General features: G+C 41.4%; 1 protein-coding gene across 1 annotated transcript in view; it reads left to right on the forward strand.

Moving 5' to 3' along the window:
- The first annotated feature begins 161 nt into the window (after positions 1–161).
- Positions 162–17821, forward strand: part of usp36 (ubiquitin specific peptidase 36) — a 60847-nt gene continuing 43187 nt past the window's right edge. The window contains exons 1-2 of the mRNA XM_057861482.1: positions 162–309; positions 11493–11758. Coding sequence (XP_057717465.1) covers positions 11506–11758 — 253 coding nt within the window. The 5' untranslated portion in view covers positions 162–309; positions 11493–11505. The remainder of the gene's footprint in view (positions 310–11492; positions 11759–17821) is intronic.

The following is a 17821-nucleotide window of genomic DNA, read 5'->3' on the forward strand; positions in this document are numbered from 1 at the left end:
TTTTATTTTGAGATTTGAATGGTGTATTTTGATCATTTCCTCGAAATTATCGGAGCTCTCCTGTTGTTAAACATTGCAATGGGGAAACGTCACGTGTCCTTTCTCTGTTAGCGTAATACTTACCTAGCCGCTGATTGGCTCAACCTTTCCACCAAGGCGGAGCCAGTTCAGCGATTGGTGTAAACAGGGTGCCCATCATTCTCGTCACCGCCCTCTCATAATGCAGCATGGGCGAAAATACCACCAGACCGCGAAGCGACATTTGAGGAACATTCTGGACTTTTATCAATGATTTGGAGCGTTACAAAGGTGAGGCTAATGAGACTTTTTATATCATAAAAGACTAATGTATCTTCACTTTCGCTTAAGTGATGTCAATGGGCGTTTATGGACGCGAATCCCATTGCAGCAAGCAAGGGGAACCGAAGGCTCTCCACTCCGACACGTTTAAGTTAGCATATCAGCTAGTTAGCCACCGCCGTATCCATTTTTTTAAAACCGGAAATGCTTCGGAATGGCAACATTTAAGATCGGCGGGGTTTAACGTGTACGAAATGGCATCGTCCCGTCTTACTTGTGGCGCCGAGTAATGTCGACGTTCGTTCTTGGTTGAGCTTAGCAACTTAGCATGCTAACCCCACGTTCAGTGGCCTGACACGTTGCGGTCAAAGAACGCATGACACCGCCAAATAAAGAGTAAATCATATCAAAAGAGTAAATAAAACGTAATATAAAGGGGATTCAACCCGGCGACACTGAGAGCTGGTTGCCGGTCAACCAGTCTATTCATTGACGCGAATAATGACGGAATGGGCAAATATTGTAAAGGGCTCTCAATGGAAACCATGTAAATAATAAATATGTTTAGGCATGTGCCGGTATGAGATATTGAGGGTATGATAACCTTTAGCAAAAATACCGCGGTTTCTCGGGATCATGGTGTTGCAATTCTAGCACTAAAATGCGTTATTTTGATATGTATGGGTTTTAAAAAATAAATAAATAAATTGAACGGGATGTTTTTATTTTGCACAACATATTTGCAAATTGGAACACATGAATATAATATTAAAATTCAAATAACGGTAATATTTTAAATACAATTGAAATCAATAGAATTTATAGACTAAACCCACTGCCACAGCTCAAGTTGCTAAACATTAGAACAAACATAATGATTTTCCATAAAAAAAGTTAAAACACTTCGAATAATATATATGTTGCAGGCACTACACTGACTTTAAAGAGCATACGACAGGAGAAAAAAAGTCTTAAATAGCATTATTATGTGAATTAGAATCATCTTTTGAGACGATTCGACTGTATACAACAATTTAGCAAAGCGCAGATGACGAGAAATTAGTCTTTTAATCTGCCGGTTAGCCACGCCTACCGTTATAGGGCTCGAGCGTCCCCAACAGGTTGATGACGTCAGCGGGAGACTGGGCTCATCGGTTTTACTATTCAGCCCATTGAGGGGGAATTATTTAGAACGAGGAAAACGCGACGAAAGAGCCGCAAAATGTCATTGTTTCAGTCTCTCTACTCCAATATTTTTACAGGATATTCTTTTTATCCAAGTATTTTTCCACAATAGCTAAATAAATGGCTTGAGAAGGACCAGTCAGCCCGTCGAGGGAGAAGTATTCACAACGAGGAAAACGCGACAGAGAGAGAGATGCAAAATGTCATTGTTTCTGTCTCTTTACTTCAATATTTTTACAGGATATTCTTTTTATCCAAGTATTTTCCCCAATTGATAAATAAATCTCATGGTCATGACAAATAACAGTCTTGTGCTAAATGGAATATGAAATCATAAAAATGCACTTATTCAGGACGGCATGGCAAAATGACTCCATAATGGTCAAAATTGTCGACTTCACCTTTACTGTCGCACCTCCCGAGCGATATTTTATGACACCTAATCGGACATATGTCATTTCCCTTCCCCAGCTTTCGGAGAATGTAAACAAACCAAGAGGCGTGGCAGCTAGCCGACATGCTAACCCGAACCGAGTGATGTTTCAAAGTCTTCGAAGCGGAAAATCACACATAACTAGCCCGGATTCATTGACATGACGAGTGGGTTGTCGATTGTCTTTGCGGATCGGCAAACCGCCCGGCGGAGAGCAATTTACAGTTCGTTCCCCGAAGGAGGGCGGCTGCAGTTGTTGTGCAGCTAACGTGCAGCTAATGTACATGAGGAGAGCTTTTTATATGCCTATCAATGATCAAACGTAAGTAGTCCTTTATTTAAAGAAAGTTTGTAGTGTTTACTTTGTAATCGCTGTATTCGTATTTGACATAATACAAAACAAGATGTTTACTCACTTTCTCGTAAGTCCAATGGTCCCACAGTAGTAGGGCTTGTTTGGCCAATATCCACGGTGAATGGGAACCTTTTGAAACTCCAAAAAGGCGCACACTCCTCTCCCTCATAAAGCAAGATTTTTCTGCAGCCGTTTGGCTGGCGTCATGCGAAAAATAAACGTGTTAATCCGCAAAATCAGCTGAACCCTTAGTCCTCATACACAACAGTACGGCTGTTTAGTGAAGAGGACGCCTTCACCTGTACACGTCATAGCGCCCTCCTCCTCAATGCAAGACCGAAGCCGGAAGTCACTCATTTTCATGGCGCGGGATTTAAAAAACTAAATAAACATAGCGATCGCTTCCACACATATCAAAGCGGTCCATATCATTCAGGAGCATAAAATACCGCATGTATTATGAAATAAACATGCTTTTTCATGTCACATGCACTTTAAATCAAGTTCAATGGAAAAAAGTTTTTTTTTAACCTATACATCTCAAAATAACACATTTTAGAGCTACTATTGCAATACCGTGAAACCGCTGTATTTTTGCTTAAGGTTATCATTAGGGCTGCGGCTATCAAATATTTGAGTAATCGAGTAATCGACAGAAAATTCTATCGATTAATCGAGCAATTGGATAAAACTTTTTTTTTTTAGGTACAGAGCAATTATAAATATACATGAGAAAAAAAAGACATTTAATCCCAAATTGAACCATTTTCAGTCAATGTCTTTATTTTCGATGTACATTGTTGGAAACAGCCAACAGTTGTATCTCAGATGTGACTAGAAAAAAAATCACTGCTTCCACTCAAAAATCTTCTAGATCTTATTAAAAAAAAAAAAAAAAAAAAACTTGTTTCTTACCTAAAAAGTAATCACGCTTGATAACACACATCACTTAAAAGTTAGGATTTTTCCCCACGTGTTTCAATTTAATTTCCATTTGTTGTTTCCATTTTTAAGTTCTAGCTAAGTTTTAAGTTAGTCTAAACTGTAAGCACTGATAGGATTTTGAGTTTTTGCAGTGTTCAAAATAAATGTATGATACCTGCTGTATTGGAGCACATTAGGGACCAGTGCTACTTTCTTGGTGTTTTATTCAGCAATGACTACCGAGCTAAAACTGACAGTTAGCCTTATTATGTTTTGATTTTACACCCTCATCACTCGGCGCTGTGTTTTTACAGATTAAATAAAGCCTGTAGAGGTGTGCAAAATTTCTGATTCTTAGATTATTCGCGATTCGGCCGTGGAAGATTCGACAACGATTCACAAACATCCAAATTCCGATTATTGAAATATGCAAAGTAAAGCGGAAGTACAACACACTCAGCGCGCCGCGTGGTCTTATGGACAATGAGGAACGGAGCGAGAGTAGCTAAACATCATGCTTCTCATTACCCGGCCCCTCGGGTAATGCCAATGCTCAACTCACGGCTCTAGCTCAACTCATGCCACGAGATAAAAAAAACAAAACAACATACCTGACTGCTGCCGAAAAGCTGCTACAAAGTACATCCACATAATGTTACGGTAGATATCATTTATATAGTTCTGGATGCAATACAGATTCGGTAGCATTAGCAGCACAGCTACAAAAAGCTAGATGCGGGCGTAGTAAACGGCCGCCATCTTAAAGCAGTACACTTCCCTGGAAGGCTGTTGTAGCGAACCTTCCACGCAAACCTAATTAACTTTTTATCCAAAATACTCCTAAATCGGTAAAATATTGACTTGAATCCATCTTTAAAATAATTTTTAAACTTTCACATGTGGAAAGTAGGCAAAAGGGAAATTATGGAATGACGGGAGCAATTTTAACAACTTTAACGGTTGATTCACAACATTAAAATAATTGAATGTAGTTTAAAGCTGCTGATATAGAATGGGGACTAGAGTTTTTTTTTTTTTTACTGTTATTTTTGTATATTTTTTTACTGCTATATGTTAACTTGATACTGAACTAGTCGTTTGGTTTAGCCTGAGAGTATTTTTGAACAATTTTGGAACTAATGTACAAAACATTAAAAAAAAAAAAAAAAAAAAAAAAAAGGAGGGGGTGTGCATCAATAATTGTTTTATAATCGAATCTGAGCCTCTGAATCGTAATCGAATCATTAGGTGCCCAAAGATTCCCAGCTCTAAAAGCCTGTATGTAAGACACGTTAGCCACGCATTGACAGTGGTCATAATCAAATAGAAAGTTAGATACCTAGCCCTCCGAAGGGCTAACGTTACGTGTGCGAGTGACAGTAACGTTATATTTATTAGCGCTGAGAAGTCTACTGCTTAAAGATGGCGGCTGTTTACCAAGGCTGCCCAGACGCGGCCAAGTCTATCATTTAGCATCTAGTTCTAAACGCATGCGATTCGGGTTGTTCCGATCATGTTTTTTTGCTCCCGATCGTTTTAGTTTGAGTATCTGCCGATCCCAATATTTCCCGATCCGATGCTTTTTTTTGCTCCCAATTGAATTCCAATCATTCCTGATAATTTTCCCCGATCAGATACATTTTGGCAATGCATTAAGAAAAAAATGAATAAAACTCGGACGAATATATACATTCAACTTACAGTACATAAGTACTGTATTTGTTTCTTATGACAATAAATCCTCAAGATGGCATTTGCATTTTTAACATTTTCTGTGAGAGGGATCCATGGATAGAAAGACTTGTGACTTTGTATATTGTGACTAAATATTGCCATCTAGTGTATTTATTGAGCTTTCAGTAAATTATACTGCAGTCATGCCCCAATGCATGATGGGAAGTGGAACCATGACTGTGCGTAGTGCTACCAATTGATATATCTTCTCTGCGTTGGGAAATAAAATAAGGTGTTAAGAAAAAGATCAATTGCTACCTTGCTTCCCCACATTGCTTCCCATGATATTTCTAATTGTAGGGAGAGGGATTGTAAGGCTTTAGCCAATTAAAATAAGCCTCCAAAGGCTGTCAAAATTCACGCTACTCATTTTACGCTGCCTTTTATCTCTATATAGGTAAAACGGCGCCATTACAGATTGAGCGCGACAATGCGTGAGTGGGTCGTGCAGCGCATGCATTAATTGCGTTAAATTTAATAATGTGATACATTTGATACATTTAAAAAAACTAACATAAAATTTGATAACCCTACCTTAAGCCTAAACTAAAGACTCTGGTTGAGTGTAACGACATATTATGTCTAACGTTAAATACAATTAGAAAACGATGTAATTAAAAAATATATATATATCAAAAAAAGGCATGGCCGATATTTTCTTTGCCGATTCCGATACTTTGAAAATGACGTGATCGGACCAGATCGATCTGCATCGGGACATCTATGAGACGCATCGGTCACTACCTGCTACCACACTAGCATCATGCGGGCGTAGTTTTTAGCAACATCGGAATATTTTGTAGCGGCTGTCGGCTGCGGTAAGGTTTTTTTTTAAAAAATTTATATTATTGCTTCTTCCTCTACGCGCGTGACGTCGGCGTGTTGTCCCGCATGACAAGTAGTCCGGGCAAAAAGTGATGCTTAAGAGTTGGCAAAATTAAACGATTCCTCGAGGTTAATAAAATTACTCGGATCAGTTTTGAAACTCGAGTTGCTCGAGTATTCATTTCAGCTCTAAATTTTAGACAGTGGTCAGCAGCAAATAAATGCGAGACAAAGCCTTATTTTTGCCTGATTGAAAAATGACACAATGATACATGCTCATACATTTCTCCGGGGAGAGTTGGGACGGGGCTTTACAGTCCCAGCCCGACTCCCCCCTGTTTTTAATGCACCACACACCAAGGTTGTGGGATGGTTGGGACCTGCTGGGGGGGGGGGGGGCCTCACGGCTGCCTCCTCACCACAGGCCCCGCCATCCCTGCACCTTTTTTAAATGCACCACACACATCATACTCCACAGGAGAGCTCTGGCAAAGGGCGGTGGGACGGGCGGCTGGACAGAAACTCCATGCTGCGGTCCCACTGCCCCAAGCCAAGCTCTCCTATTTTAATGCATACATTGCACTACCCTCCCCTCACACCCCCATCACGGTGCTGGGTGATGGCTGCCAGTCGGGAACCTGGCAGCCACAGTAATAGGGTGGTAGGTGGGTCCCACACTTTTTCTATATGGCGTGGCTCCCGGGGTGTGGCCTCCCCTCTGCCTCGGCTGCCGGCCGCGGGAGTGGGTTGGGGGGTCGGGTCTCCGATCTTGCGTCGCCCCATGGCAGTCCCTGGGCGTTCTCCTGCCTCCGCCTTCCCCTCTCTTCTCTGGCTGGGCGTCCGCCCTGCGCTCCGTCGCGGGTCGCTGGCTGGGCGCCGGTGTATCAGCGGGGTGTCGCCTGCACCGGCGGGGGGCCCTGCCTTGCCTGGGGCTTGGTGGGCCGCTGGGGGTCCCGTGGCGTGCTGTGCCGGTTGGGGGGCTGTGGCTCGTGGTCCGGGTGGGCGGGCGGGGGTGGGTGTAGGCGTGGGGGTTGGTGATGCGTCCCCTCCTGCCATCCCTGAAGGCCGGTTGATGGGCGCGCGGGTGGCCCGGGGGACCACCCTGGGTCCCGGGGGGGGGTGACGGTGGCTCCTTTGCTGGGCGGTTGGAGGAGGGATGGGCTGCGCGTGGATCCCCCCGCCCCCCCGCCCGCCCTCCCTCCCCGGGCTGGCTGGGTGTGGGCCGTGGCCCTGGGTTGGTGCCCGCGCGGTCTCTCCGCCCGTCTGCGTGGCTGTCGCGCGCCCGGTGGGGCTTGCGTGCTGCTGGATGTGGTAGGGCATGCTCGGGTTGGGGGTTCCGGTGCCGGGATTGGCGATGCGGCGGCGTAGGGTTGGTCGCCAACGGGCTTTCACTCATAAGAGATTCACACGATTACTGGGTTCTAGATCACAGAACTGATTTGTGTACACTCTACCCCTTTCAATCACTTAGTTTATAGTCTTATAGACACCCCCACCCCCATTCTCCTCTTTCACTGGCCAATAGGCCCCCACATGGTGTAAACCGGAAATACATCTCGCTGACGATAGCACCAGCATATTAGTAACTAGTTTAGATGTTCAATGTATTTCTTGTTGTTGTTTGTGTATGTGTTTCTTTTCTTTCTTCTCTTGTATTTCTTTTCTTCTGTCCCCCCATAATCCCTTCCTGTTCGCTGCTTTGTCATAATAAAAAGGTATTTTGAATGATCACAATGGGAGTATGTCAGACTCTCAATGTGAAACATTAAAACTGTTCAGAATCCGGGCACTTAGACTTCCATTCTCTGTGTCAAACAGCTGAACAGGACAGGTTTAAAAAAAAAAAAAAAAAAGAAAAATGACACAATGAAACTATCGGCAGCTTTATTTGCAATGTGTTACAAATTGTGCCACTTTGGGATTTTTTTTTATTGTTCATATTAGCAATGCTTTTGTGGTTTAATATGATTTTTATAAGCCAGACAGATGAAAATAATTCATTTCGGTGATTCGCTGTTGTTCATTCACCCCCCACCCCACCCTTACACACTCATGTCCTCGCTTCCATTCACAAAATGAAATGACCAATTAGAGCAGTTAAAGGACGACTGATTAATTGCATAACAAAGTCACTGCGACGTTGTTCACGCAGGCTGCGTGTCATTCTTCGTATCAGTGACGGAGGCGCGTTAAGGTCGCCGTGTCCTTGTGCAGATGTTGAGGGCTCCTTTTCCGCCACCCACCCCTACCCATACACAATAGTGACATCACTGTCCTCTATGATGTCTTTTCAGGCACTCACTCAGACGCAGCTTCAAAAAGATAACAGGATTTATTTATTCATTTTTTGACTACACATTCTATACTGAACACAATCATCCCAGACCTTTTGAAGAATATTAGAAGCACACGAATTTAAGGGATATCGTGCATTGATTTCCACTGTGTTTAAAAAGAGACTGAAGTAAAGTTGTCCCGATCACACATTTTCCATCCCAGTTCGATTCCGAGTCGCCTGATTTTGAGGATCTGCCGATACGGAGTACCTACCCGATACCTCGGCAATTAATTTATTTACGAATTGGCTCCAAAAAATATATTTTTAAATTCATTTTGAGAAATTATGTGGCTTTCAATCATTAGGGCTGTCCCAAACGACTATTTTTTTATCCCGATTAGTCAGACGACTATTTTTGGGGAGTCAACTAATCTAATAATTAAAAAAACATATATATATTTTTTTATTTTATTTTACTAATTTAGCAATGACATTTTTTGTTGACGCTTATTAATTCACAAAAAACATTTTGGAAAACAAAATGACACGTAAAGCACGTACAAAAAAAAAACCAAGTAAATAAAAATAATAAATCACAAATAAACAATGAGGTCAAATGCTGAAAGCATTAACTAGTCAGCATGCGCATCTTTCGTGGCACGCCAGACCTACTTAGAGTGTTTGTTGCCAAAAAGCTCAATCTTGGTCTCATCTGACCAAAGCACACGGTCCCAGTTGAAGCCTGGGATCGTGTGTATTTTTGTGTGAGACCAAGATTGAGCTTTTTGGCAACAAACACTCTAAGTGGGGTCTGGCGTGCCACGAAAGATGCGCATGCTGAAAAGCACCTCATACCCACTGTGAAGTAAGGGGGTGGGTCAGTGAGGCTGTGGGGCTGTTTCTCTTCCAAAGGCCCTGGGAACCTTGTTTAGGTGCATGGCATCATGAATGCTTTGAAATACCAGGACATTTTAAATCAAAATCTGTTGCCCTCCACCCGAAAGCGGAAGCTGGGTCGTCACTGGGTCTTTCAGCACGACAATGACCCTAAACATATGGCCAAATCTACACAGAAATGGTTCACCAGACACAAAATCAAGCTCCTCCCATGGCTGTCTAAGTCCCAAGACCTTGTTTTGTTGGCAAAAGGGTGTTGTACAAAGTATTAACACCAGGGGTGCTAATAATTGTGACACAATTTTATGTCAAATAATTTTTTTGTTATGTGGGATTTTTTCCCGACTGAATGAATGCACTTGTATTGAAGGTTGGATTTTTCTTTTTTTTCCCATTAAGGTCCCATATTATTTGAATAAAAAAAATATATATATTAGAAGCTAAAAAAACACATCTTTTTCAGAGGTGCCAATAATTATGGAGGGCATTGTATTATAAAGTCTATTTTTCAACCGATGTCGTGAAAGTCAGATGTGCCGCGAGAAACTATCCAATATCACTTTTCTTATAATATTATAACATTACTTGGGTTGCCCTTGTCCGAAATTTTACAGGACACTCGGCACTGTTAACGGCACGCGGACGTCGTCGGTAGGCGTGCAGGTGAACGAGTTATTGTTGTGTTCAAGAACTGCTCGGATTTTTTGTCACCTTGCACATATGGATGAAATGGAAATGATTCTTTCGTGTACATCGACACTAGTGCTGCAATGATTAAATTAGGGCTGCAGCTATGGAATATTTTAGTAATCGAGTAATCGACTGAAAATTTTATCGAGTAATCGGATAAAACATTTTTAGGTGAAGAGCAATTATAAATATACATGAGAAAACAAGACATTTCATCTAATCTTGAACCATTTTCAGTCAATCAATGTCTTTATTTTCGATGTATAATGTGACAGCCAACAATGGCATCTCAGATGTAACTAGAATAAAAAAAAGTCTAATTCACTGTTTCAATGTTTTATTAACACATTCGTAATTTAGTTTATAGGTATATTTAGCAGTTTTTTGTGGGAATGTGTTTGAACTAGGGTTGTTCTGATCATGTTTTTTTGCTCCCGATCCGATCCCGATCGTTTTAGTTTGAGTATCTGCCAATCCCGATATTTCCCGATCCGATAGCTTTTTTTTGCCCCCGATTCAATTCCAATCATTCCCGATAATTTTTCCCAATCATATACATTTTGGCAATGCATTAAGAAAAAAATGAATAAAACTCGGACGAATATATACATTCAACATACAGCACATAAATACTGTATTTGTTTATTATGACAATAAATCCTCAAGATTGCATTTACATTATTAACATTCTTTCTGTGAGAGGGATCCACGGATAGAAAGACTTGTAATTCTTAAAGGATAAATGTGACTTTATATATTGTGACTAAATATTGCCATCTAGTGTATTTGTTGAGCTTTCAGTAAATGATACTGCAGCCATTTGACTTCTTCCCAAATGCATGATGGGAAGTGCAACCATGACTGTGCGTAGGGGCACCAATTGATATATCTTCTCTGCGTTGGGTAAGAACTTAGAGTGTTAAGAAAATGATCAACTACTACTTTTCTAGGTAGCTTTTCGAGGTATTGTAAGGCTTTAGTCACATAAAAAATGGCTCCAAAGGCTGTCAAAATTCTCTCTACTCATTATACGCTGCCTTTTAGCGCTACCTATAGGTAAAACGTCATCTTTATAGATTGAACGCGACAATGCGTGAGTGGGTCGTGCAGCGCATACGTAATTTATTTAGCGTGATTAATTAAAAAAAATTAATTACCACCGTTAACGCAATAAATTTGATAGCCCTACTTTAAGCCAAAACTACTTTGGATGAGTGTAAGACATTTTGTTTGTAACGTTAAATACAATTAAAAAACAATTTAGATTAAAAACTTTTTTTTAAAAAGGCATGTTCGATATTTTTTTTCCGATTCCGATACTTTGAAAATGACGTGATCGGGACATCTTTAGTTTGAACCATTAAGAGAATTGTTACGTTAAAAAAGTTAGCATTTTATAGCATTTAAGCTAGCAGACTTTTGCTATGTAAGTTAACCAGTTGTTCTTTTGTTGTACTTAGATCCTCATTTTTTAATACCGTTTGGAGCACAGCTCAGGTATTTTGATTTACATGTTCCTTATCCGATTACTCGATTATTTGAACTAACTAGTTCATCAATTAATGGAGTACTAAAATAATCGATAGCTGCAGCACTAATCGACACTTGACAAGTCTAATCAAATGAAACCTGCAGGAACCCTGAATAAGATGGAATAGATGGTGTTGTGCCAGCAAGCAGCTGCTCTTATGTGATAAATTAATAGTTAACCTCAACTGGAGTGTAATAAACATAAAAACTAATTAAAGACAACTTCGCTTGTGAAAACAAAATTCCCTTGTTATGGTGAAGGCGAGACGTCGCCACCGGCGCACTTTGAATCGTGTTACTGAACAAACGGCCAAATATTCTTTTCACTTTTGCCTTCCCAGTGATGTTCCAGCAATGCCGATCGTGGACAAACTCAAGGAGGCGCTGAAGCCCAGTCGAAAGGAGTCTGGCGACGACAGCGACCTGAACAAGCTCTTGGCGTCGTCGGCCAAAAAGGTGCTCCTGCAGAAGATCGAGTTCGAGCCCGCCACCAAGGGCTTCTCCTACCAGCTGGACAGCTTGAAAAACAAATACGTGATCCTCAATCCCAGGAATGAGGGCGCCGCCGGGCAGAAGGTGGCCGAGCTCCCCCAAATCAAGAGGCAAGGTAAACAAGCGCGGCGCCTCTGCTTAACACTCACATGCAACGAATCTACAACCCCTAGCAAAAAGTATGGAATCTCGGAGTGTCGGACGAGCACTCACTCAGACATTTTATCATGTAGAACAAACTCTGATAAAAAGCTTGAAAAATTAATGAATTAGTTCAAAAGTGCAACTCTTTAGCATTCAGAATCACTAAAAGAAATGAATAAAAAACATTGTGGGGGTCATTAAATATTATTTTTATAGAGCCAAGTGCAGGGAAATACACTCACCGGCCACTTTATTAGGTACACCTGTCCAACTGCTCGTTAACACTTAATTTCTAATCAGCCAAATACATGGCGGCAACTCGGTGCATTTAGGCATGTAGGCTACGTTCATACTACAGGTCTTAATGCACGAATCCGATTTTTTGTCATATCCGTTTTTTTGGCGTGCCCGTACAGACTGCTTTTATCCATTGAGACCGTTCAAGTATTACGCATGCGCACTAATTCGCAGTCCGACACGTGCTAAGCAAGAAGACCCGCATGCGCAGAAGCATCAAAACAAATGACACACGTCATCCGTCATTCCAGGGATATCATGTTTTGCTTTTCAAAAGGAGGACACAAATAACAGACATAAATAATCCCCGTTCAGGCTTATATTCAAAGTTTATATGGATCGATAGCATGCACGCACTGTCCGTGCACGTCACACACATATGGGCAGTTTGCCCCGACTCTCTCTCGGCCGTGTAAGCAATGTTGAAATATTGCTCACTTGTAACAGAGAAAACTAAGCATTCTCAGGCTTATCCTCAACCCATTTCTATTTTTTATGACTGTTGTGAAGCTCAGCCCTTCCCCGAAAGCCGTGTTCACTGCAAGCTAGGCGCTAATAACGCACAAGTGCATCGCTACGGTAACGACTCTCTCGCTATTTGATGACGTAATTGCTGCATGAAATCCGATTTGCGGGACTGGACAGTACAGACCACCGCGACAGTCTGGAAAAATGTGGCCCAGATCGGATTTAGACCACATACGAAAGTGACCCAGATCGGATTTGAAATGGTCCCGTTTTATGCGACTTGTCACGTTCAGACCGTCAAGTTAATGCCTCACTCGAGTCGGAAAAACACGAAAAAATCGGATTCGTGCATTAAGACCTGTAGTATGAACGTAGCCGTAGACATGGTTTAAGACGATCTCCTGCAGTTCAAACCGAGCATCAGTATGGGGAGGAAAGGTGATTGGAGTGACTTTGAACGTTGCATGGTTGTTGGTGCCAGAAGGGCTTGTCTGCGTATTTCAGAAACTCCTGATCTACTGGGATTTTCACGCACAACCATCTCCAGGGTTTACAGAGAATGGTCCGAAAAAAAAAAATATCCAGTGAGCGGAAATGCCTTGTTGATGACAGAGGTCAGAGGAGAATGGCCAGACTGGTTTGAGCTGATAGAAAGGCAACAGTGACTCAAATAACCACCCGTTACAACCAAGGTAGGCAGAAGAGCATCTCTGAACGCACAGTACGTCGAACTTTGAGGCGGATGGGCTACAGCACCAGAAGACCACGCCGGGTGCCACTCCCTTCAGCCAAGAACAGGAAACTGAGGCTACAATTTGCACAAGCTCATCGAAATTGGACAATAGAAGATTGGAAAAACGTTGCCTGGTCTGATGAGTCTCGATTTCTGCTGCGACATCCGGATGGTAGGGTCAGAATTTGGCATCAACAGCATGAAAGCATAGATCCATCCTGCCTTGTATCAACGGTTCAGGCTGGTGGTGGTGGTGTAATGTTGTGGGGAATATTTTCTTGGCACTCTTTGGGCCCCTTGGTACCAATTGAGCATCGTTGGAACGCCACAGCCTATTGTTGCTGACCATGTCCATCCCTTTATGACCACAATGTACCCAAGTTCTGATGGCTACTTTCAGCAAGATAATGCGCCATGTCATAAAGCTGGAATTATCTCAGACTGGTTTCTTGAACATGACAATGAGTTCACTGTACTCAGATGTAGAGCTGGGAATCTTTGGGCACCTAACGATTCGATTACGATTACGATTCAGAGGCTCCGATTCGATTATAAAACGATTATTGATGCACCCCCTCCTCTCTTTTTTTTTTTTTTTTTAATGTTTTGTGCATTAGTTCCAAAATTGTTCAAAAATACTCTCAGGCTAAACCAAACTACTATTTCAGTATCAAGTTAACATATAGCAGTAAACAAATATACAAAAATAACAGTAGATAAAAAAACTCCAGTCCCCATTCTGTATCAGCAGCTTTAAACTATATTCAATTAATTTAATGTTGTGAATCAACCGTTGTTAAAATTGCTCCTGTTATTCCATAATTTCCCTTTTGTCTACTTTCGATATGTGAAAGTTTTAAAACTATTTTAAAGATAGATTCAAGTCAATATTTTACCGATTTAGGAGTATTTTAGATAAAAAGTTAATTAGGTTCGCTTGGAAGGTTCGCTACAACAGCCTTGCAGGGAAGTGTACTGCTTTAAGATGGCGGCCGTTGATAACGCCCGCATCTAGCTTTTTGTATATGTGCTGCTCACGCTACCAAATCTATAATGCATCTAGTCCTATATAAATGATATCTACCGTAACATTATGTGGATGTACTTTGTAGCAGCTTTTCGGCAGCAGTCAGGTATGTTGTTGTGTTTTTTTATCTCGTGGCATGAGTTGAGCTAGAGCCGTGAGTTGAGCATTGGCATTACCCGAGGGGCCGGGTAATGAGAAGCATGATGTTTAGCTACTCTCGCTCCGTTCCTCATTGTCCATAAGACCACGCGGCGCGCTGAGTGTGTTGTACTTCCGCTTTACTTTGCATATTTCAATAATCGGAATTTGGATTTTTGTGAATCGTTCTCGAATCTTCCACGGCCGAATCGCGAATAATCTAAGAATCGGAAATTTTGCACACCTCTACTCAGATGGCCTCCACAGTCACCAGATCTCAATCCAATAGAGTATCTTTGGGATGTGGTGGAACGGGAGATTGGCATCATGGATGTGCAGCCGACAAATCTGCACCAACTGTGTGATGCCATCATGTCAATATGGACCAAACTCTCTGAGGAATGCTTCCAGCACCTTGTTGAATCTATGCCACGAAGAATTGAGGCAGTTCTGAAGGCAAAAGAGGGTCCAACCCGTTACTAGCATGGTGTACCCAAGAAAGTGGCCGGTGAGTGTATATGGAATCACTCCATTCTGAGGAAATAATATGGAATCACGAGAAACAAAGAAATAACAATCAAACACAGCTCGAGTATTTAGTAGCACCACCTCTGGCTTTTATGACATCTTGCAGTCTCTGAGGCATGGACTTGATGAGTATTCTTCATCAATTTGGTGCCAACTCTTTGATTGCAGTTGCCAGATCATCCTTGCAGGTCGGAGCCTTGCTGTGGACCACTTTTTTTCAATTTCCACCAGAGGTTTTCAGTAGGGTTGAGATCTGGGCTATTTGCAGGCCATGCTATTGACTGGGTGAGTCTTTCTCAAAGGAATGCTTGAACAGTTTTAGCTCTGGCATGATGCATTGTCATCTCGGAAAATATATTTGCAATTGAAGGGATAAGAAAGCTCTCTAAAATTTCGATATAAACTTGTGCATTTATTGAAGATTTAACCACAGCCAGCTCTCCAGTGCCTTTGCCTGACATGCAGCCCCATATCATCAAGGACTGGGGGAATTTAGATGTTTTCTTATAAGGCAGTCATCTTTGTAAATTTCACTGGAACAGCACCAAACAAAAGTTCCAGCATCATCACCTTGACAAGAGTCAAGAATCTGCATTGGACTGGCAACTCCAATCAAAGAGAGTTGGCATCAAATTGATGAAGAATACTGTTTGTCACCCATCAAGTCGATGCATCAGGGACTGCAAGCTGTCATAAAAGCCAGAGTGGGTGTTTTGATTGTTATTTCTTTGTTTGTTTCTCATGATTCCATATTTCATACCTGTCAACCCGAGGCAGTTGGCTACTGCTTCAAAATGGCAGCTGTTTATTAACGCCGCCGTCTGTCATTTCGCATGTAGTTCTAATAGTAGAGGTGGGAATCTTTTGGCACCTAACGAATTGATTACGATTACGATTCAGAGGCTCTGATTCGATTATAAATCGATTATTGATGTTACCTCCCCCACCCCGCGCTTTTAATGTTTGTTACATTAGTTTCAAAATTGTTCAAAAATCTTCTCTGGCTAAACCAAACTAATATTTCAGTATCATGTTAACAGTTTAAAACAGTAAATAAAATACTCAAGTGCCATTTTGTATCAGCAGCTTTAAACTACATTCAATTAATCGAATGATGTGAATCAACCGTTAAAGTTGTTAAAATTCTCCCGTTATTCCATAATTTCCCTTCTGTCTACTTTCGACATGTCAAAGTTTTAAAACTGTTTCATTATTTAAAGATGGCTTCAAGTTAAGATTTTGCCGATTTAGGATTATTTTAGATGACACGTTAATTAGGTTCGCTACAACAGAGCCTTCTAGAGAAATCTACTGCTTTAAGATGGCGGCTGTTAACAACGTGGCAACTACTAAACGGCAAGTCTGTCATTTGGCATCTAGTTCTACATATATTTGATATCTACTATAGCTGTATGTGGCCGTATGTTTGTAGCAACTAGCAACTGGGCGTTGTTTGAAGCAGCTGTCGGCCGCAGTCAGGTATTACTGGGTTTTTTTTATCTAGTGGCATGAATTGAAAATTATATTTGCACTCGGTCCGTTCCTCATTGCATCCCGAAGACTGTGCTGACTGTGTTTTAGGTCTGCTTTAGCTGGTATAATTCAATAATCGGAATTTGGATTTTTGTGAATCGTTCTCGAATCTTCCACGGCCAAATCGCGAATAATCTCAGAATCGGAAATTTCGCACGCCTCTATCTAAATAGCATTTGATATCTCGGCGTAGATTAGATAGGCTGTCAGCTACAGTCAGGAAATATTGGAGCCACCTAACCTAGCATCGAGTTTGCTACAGCGTCACAACACTCTTCTCAGTGTCTTGACTTTTCTTGCGTCATTCAACCAACGTATTAACTAGGGCTGTCAAACGATTAAAAATTTTAATCGAGTTAATTACAGCTTAAAAATTAATTAATCGCAATTCAAACCATCTATAAAATATGCCATATTTTTCTGTAAATTATATATATATATTCTGTAAAATAAATTGTTGGAATGGAAAGACAGAGACACAAGATGGATATATACATTCAACATATGGTACAAAAGGACTGTAGTGGGCATTTCACTCTACTGTCATTTAAATCTGTCTAGAGCTGAAACGAATACTCGAGCAACTTGAGTAACTCGAGTTTAAAAACTGATCCGAGTAATTTTATTCACCTCGAGTAATCGTTTATTTTGACAGCTCTAAGCATCACGTTTTGCTCGGACTACTTTTAATGCGGGACAACGCGCTGATGTCACGTGCGTAGAGGAAGAAGCAAAAAAAAAAACTTACTGCAGCCGACAACCGCTACAAACGACGCCGACGTTGCTAAATACTAGCCCGCACATGCTACATTAGTTGCAGGTAGCGTCCAATGAGTCTCATAGAGATCACATGTATGTTGAACTAGATCCACAATGGCAGACTAGGCCGCGTCTGGGCAGCGTTAGCAAACAGCCGCCATCTTAAAGCAGTAGAGCGCTAAGCGCTAATAAAGAGCGCTAAGCGCTAATATATAAGATTAACGTTACTGTCACTACTAGCTCACCTTATGTTAGCACTGCGGAGGGCTAGGTTTCAATTAATTAAGACCACTTTCAATGCGTGGCTAACGTGTCTTACATACAGGATTTAACATAATATAGCGTTGTGGAGTGATGAGGGTGTCAAATAAAAACTCAATAATGCTAACTATCAATTTTAGCTCAGTAGTCATTGCTGGATAAAACACCAAGTAGCACTAGTCCCTAATGTGCTCCAATACAGCCTGTATCATACATTTATTTTGAACAGTGCAAAATCTCAAAATCCTATCAGGACTTACAGTTTAGACTAACTTAAAACTTAACTAGAA

Source organism: Corythoichthys intestinalis, chromosome 16 (assembly GCF_030265065.1).
Source record: "Corythoichthys intestinalis isolate RoL2023-P3 chromosome 16, ASM3026506v1, whole genome shotgun sequence".
NCBI lineage: Eukaryota > Metazoa > Chordata > Actinopteri > Syngnathiformes > Syngnathidae > Corythoichthys > Corythoichthys intestinalis.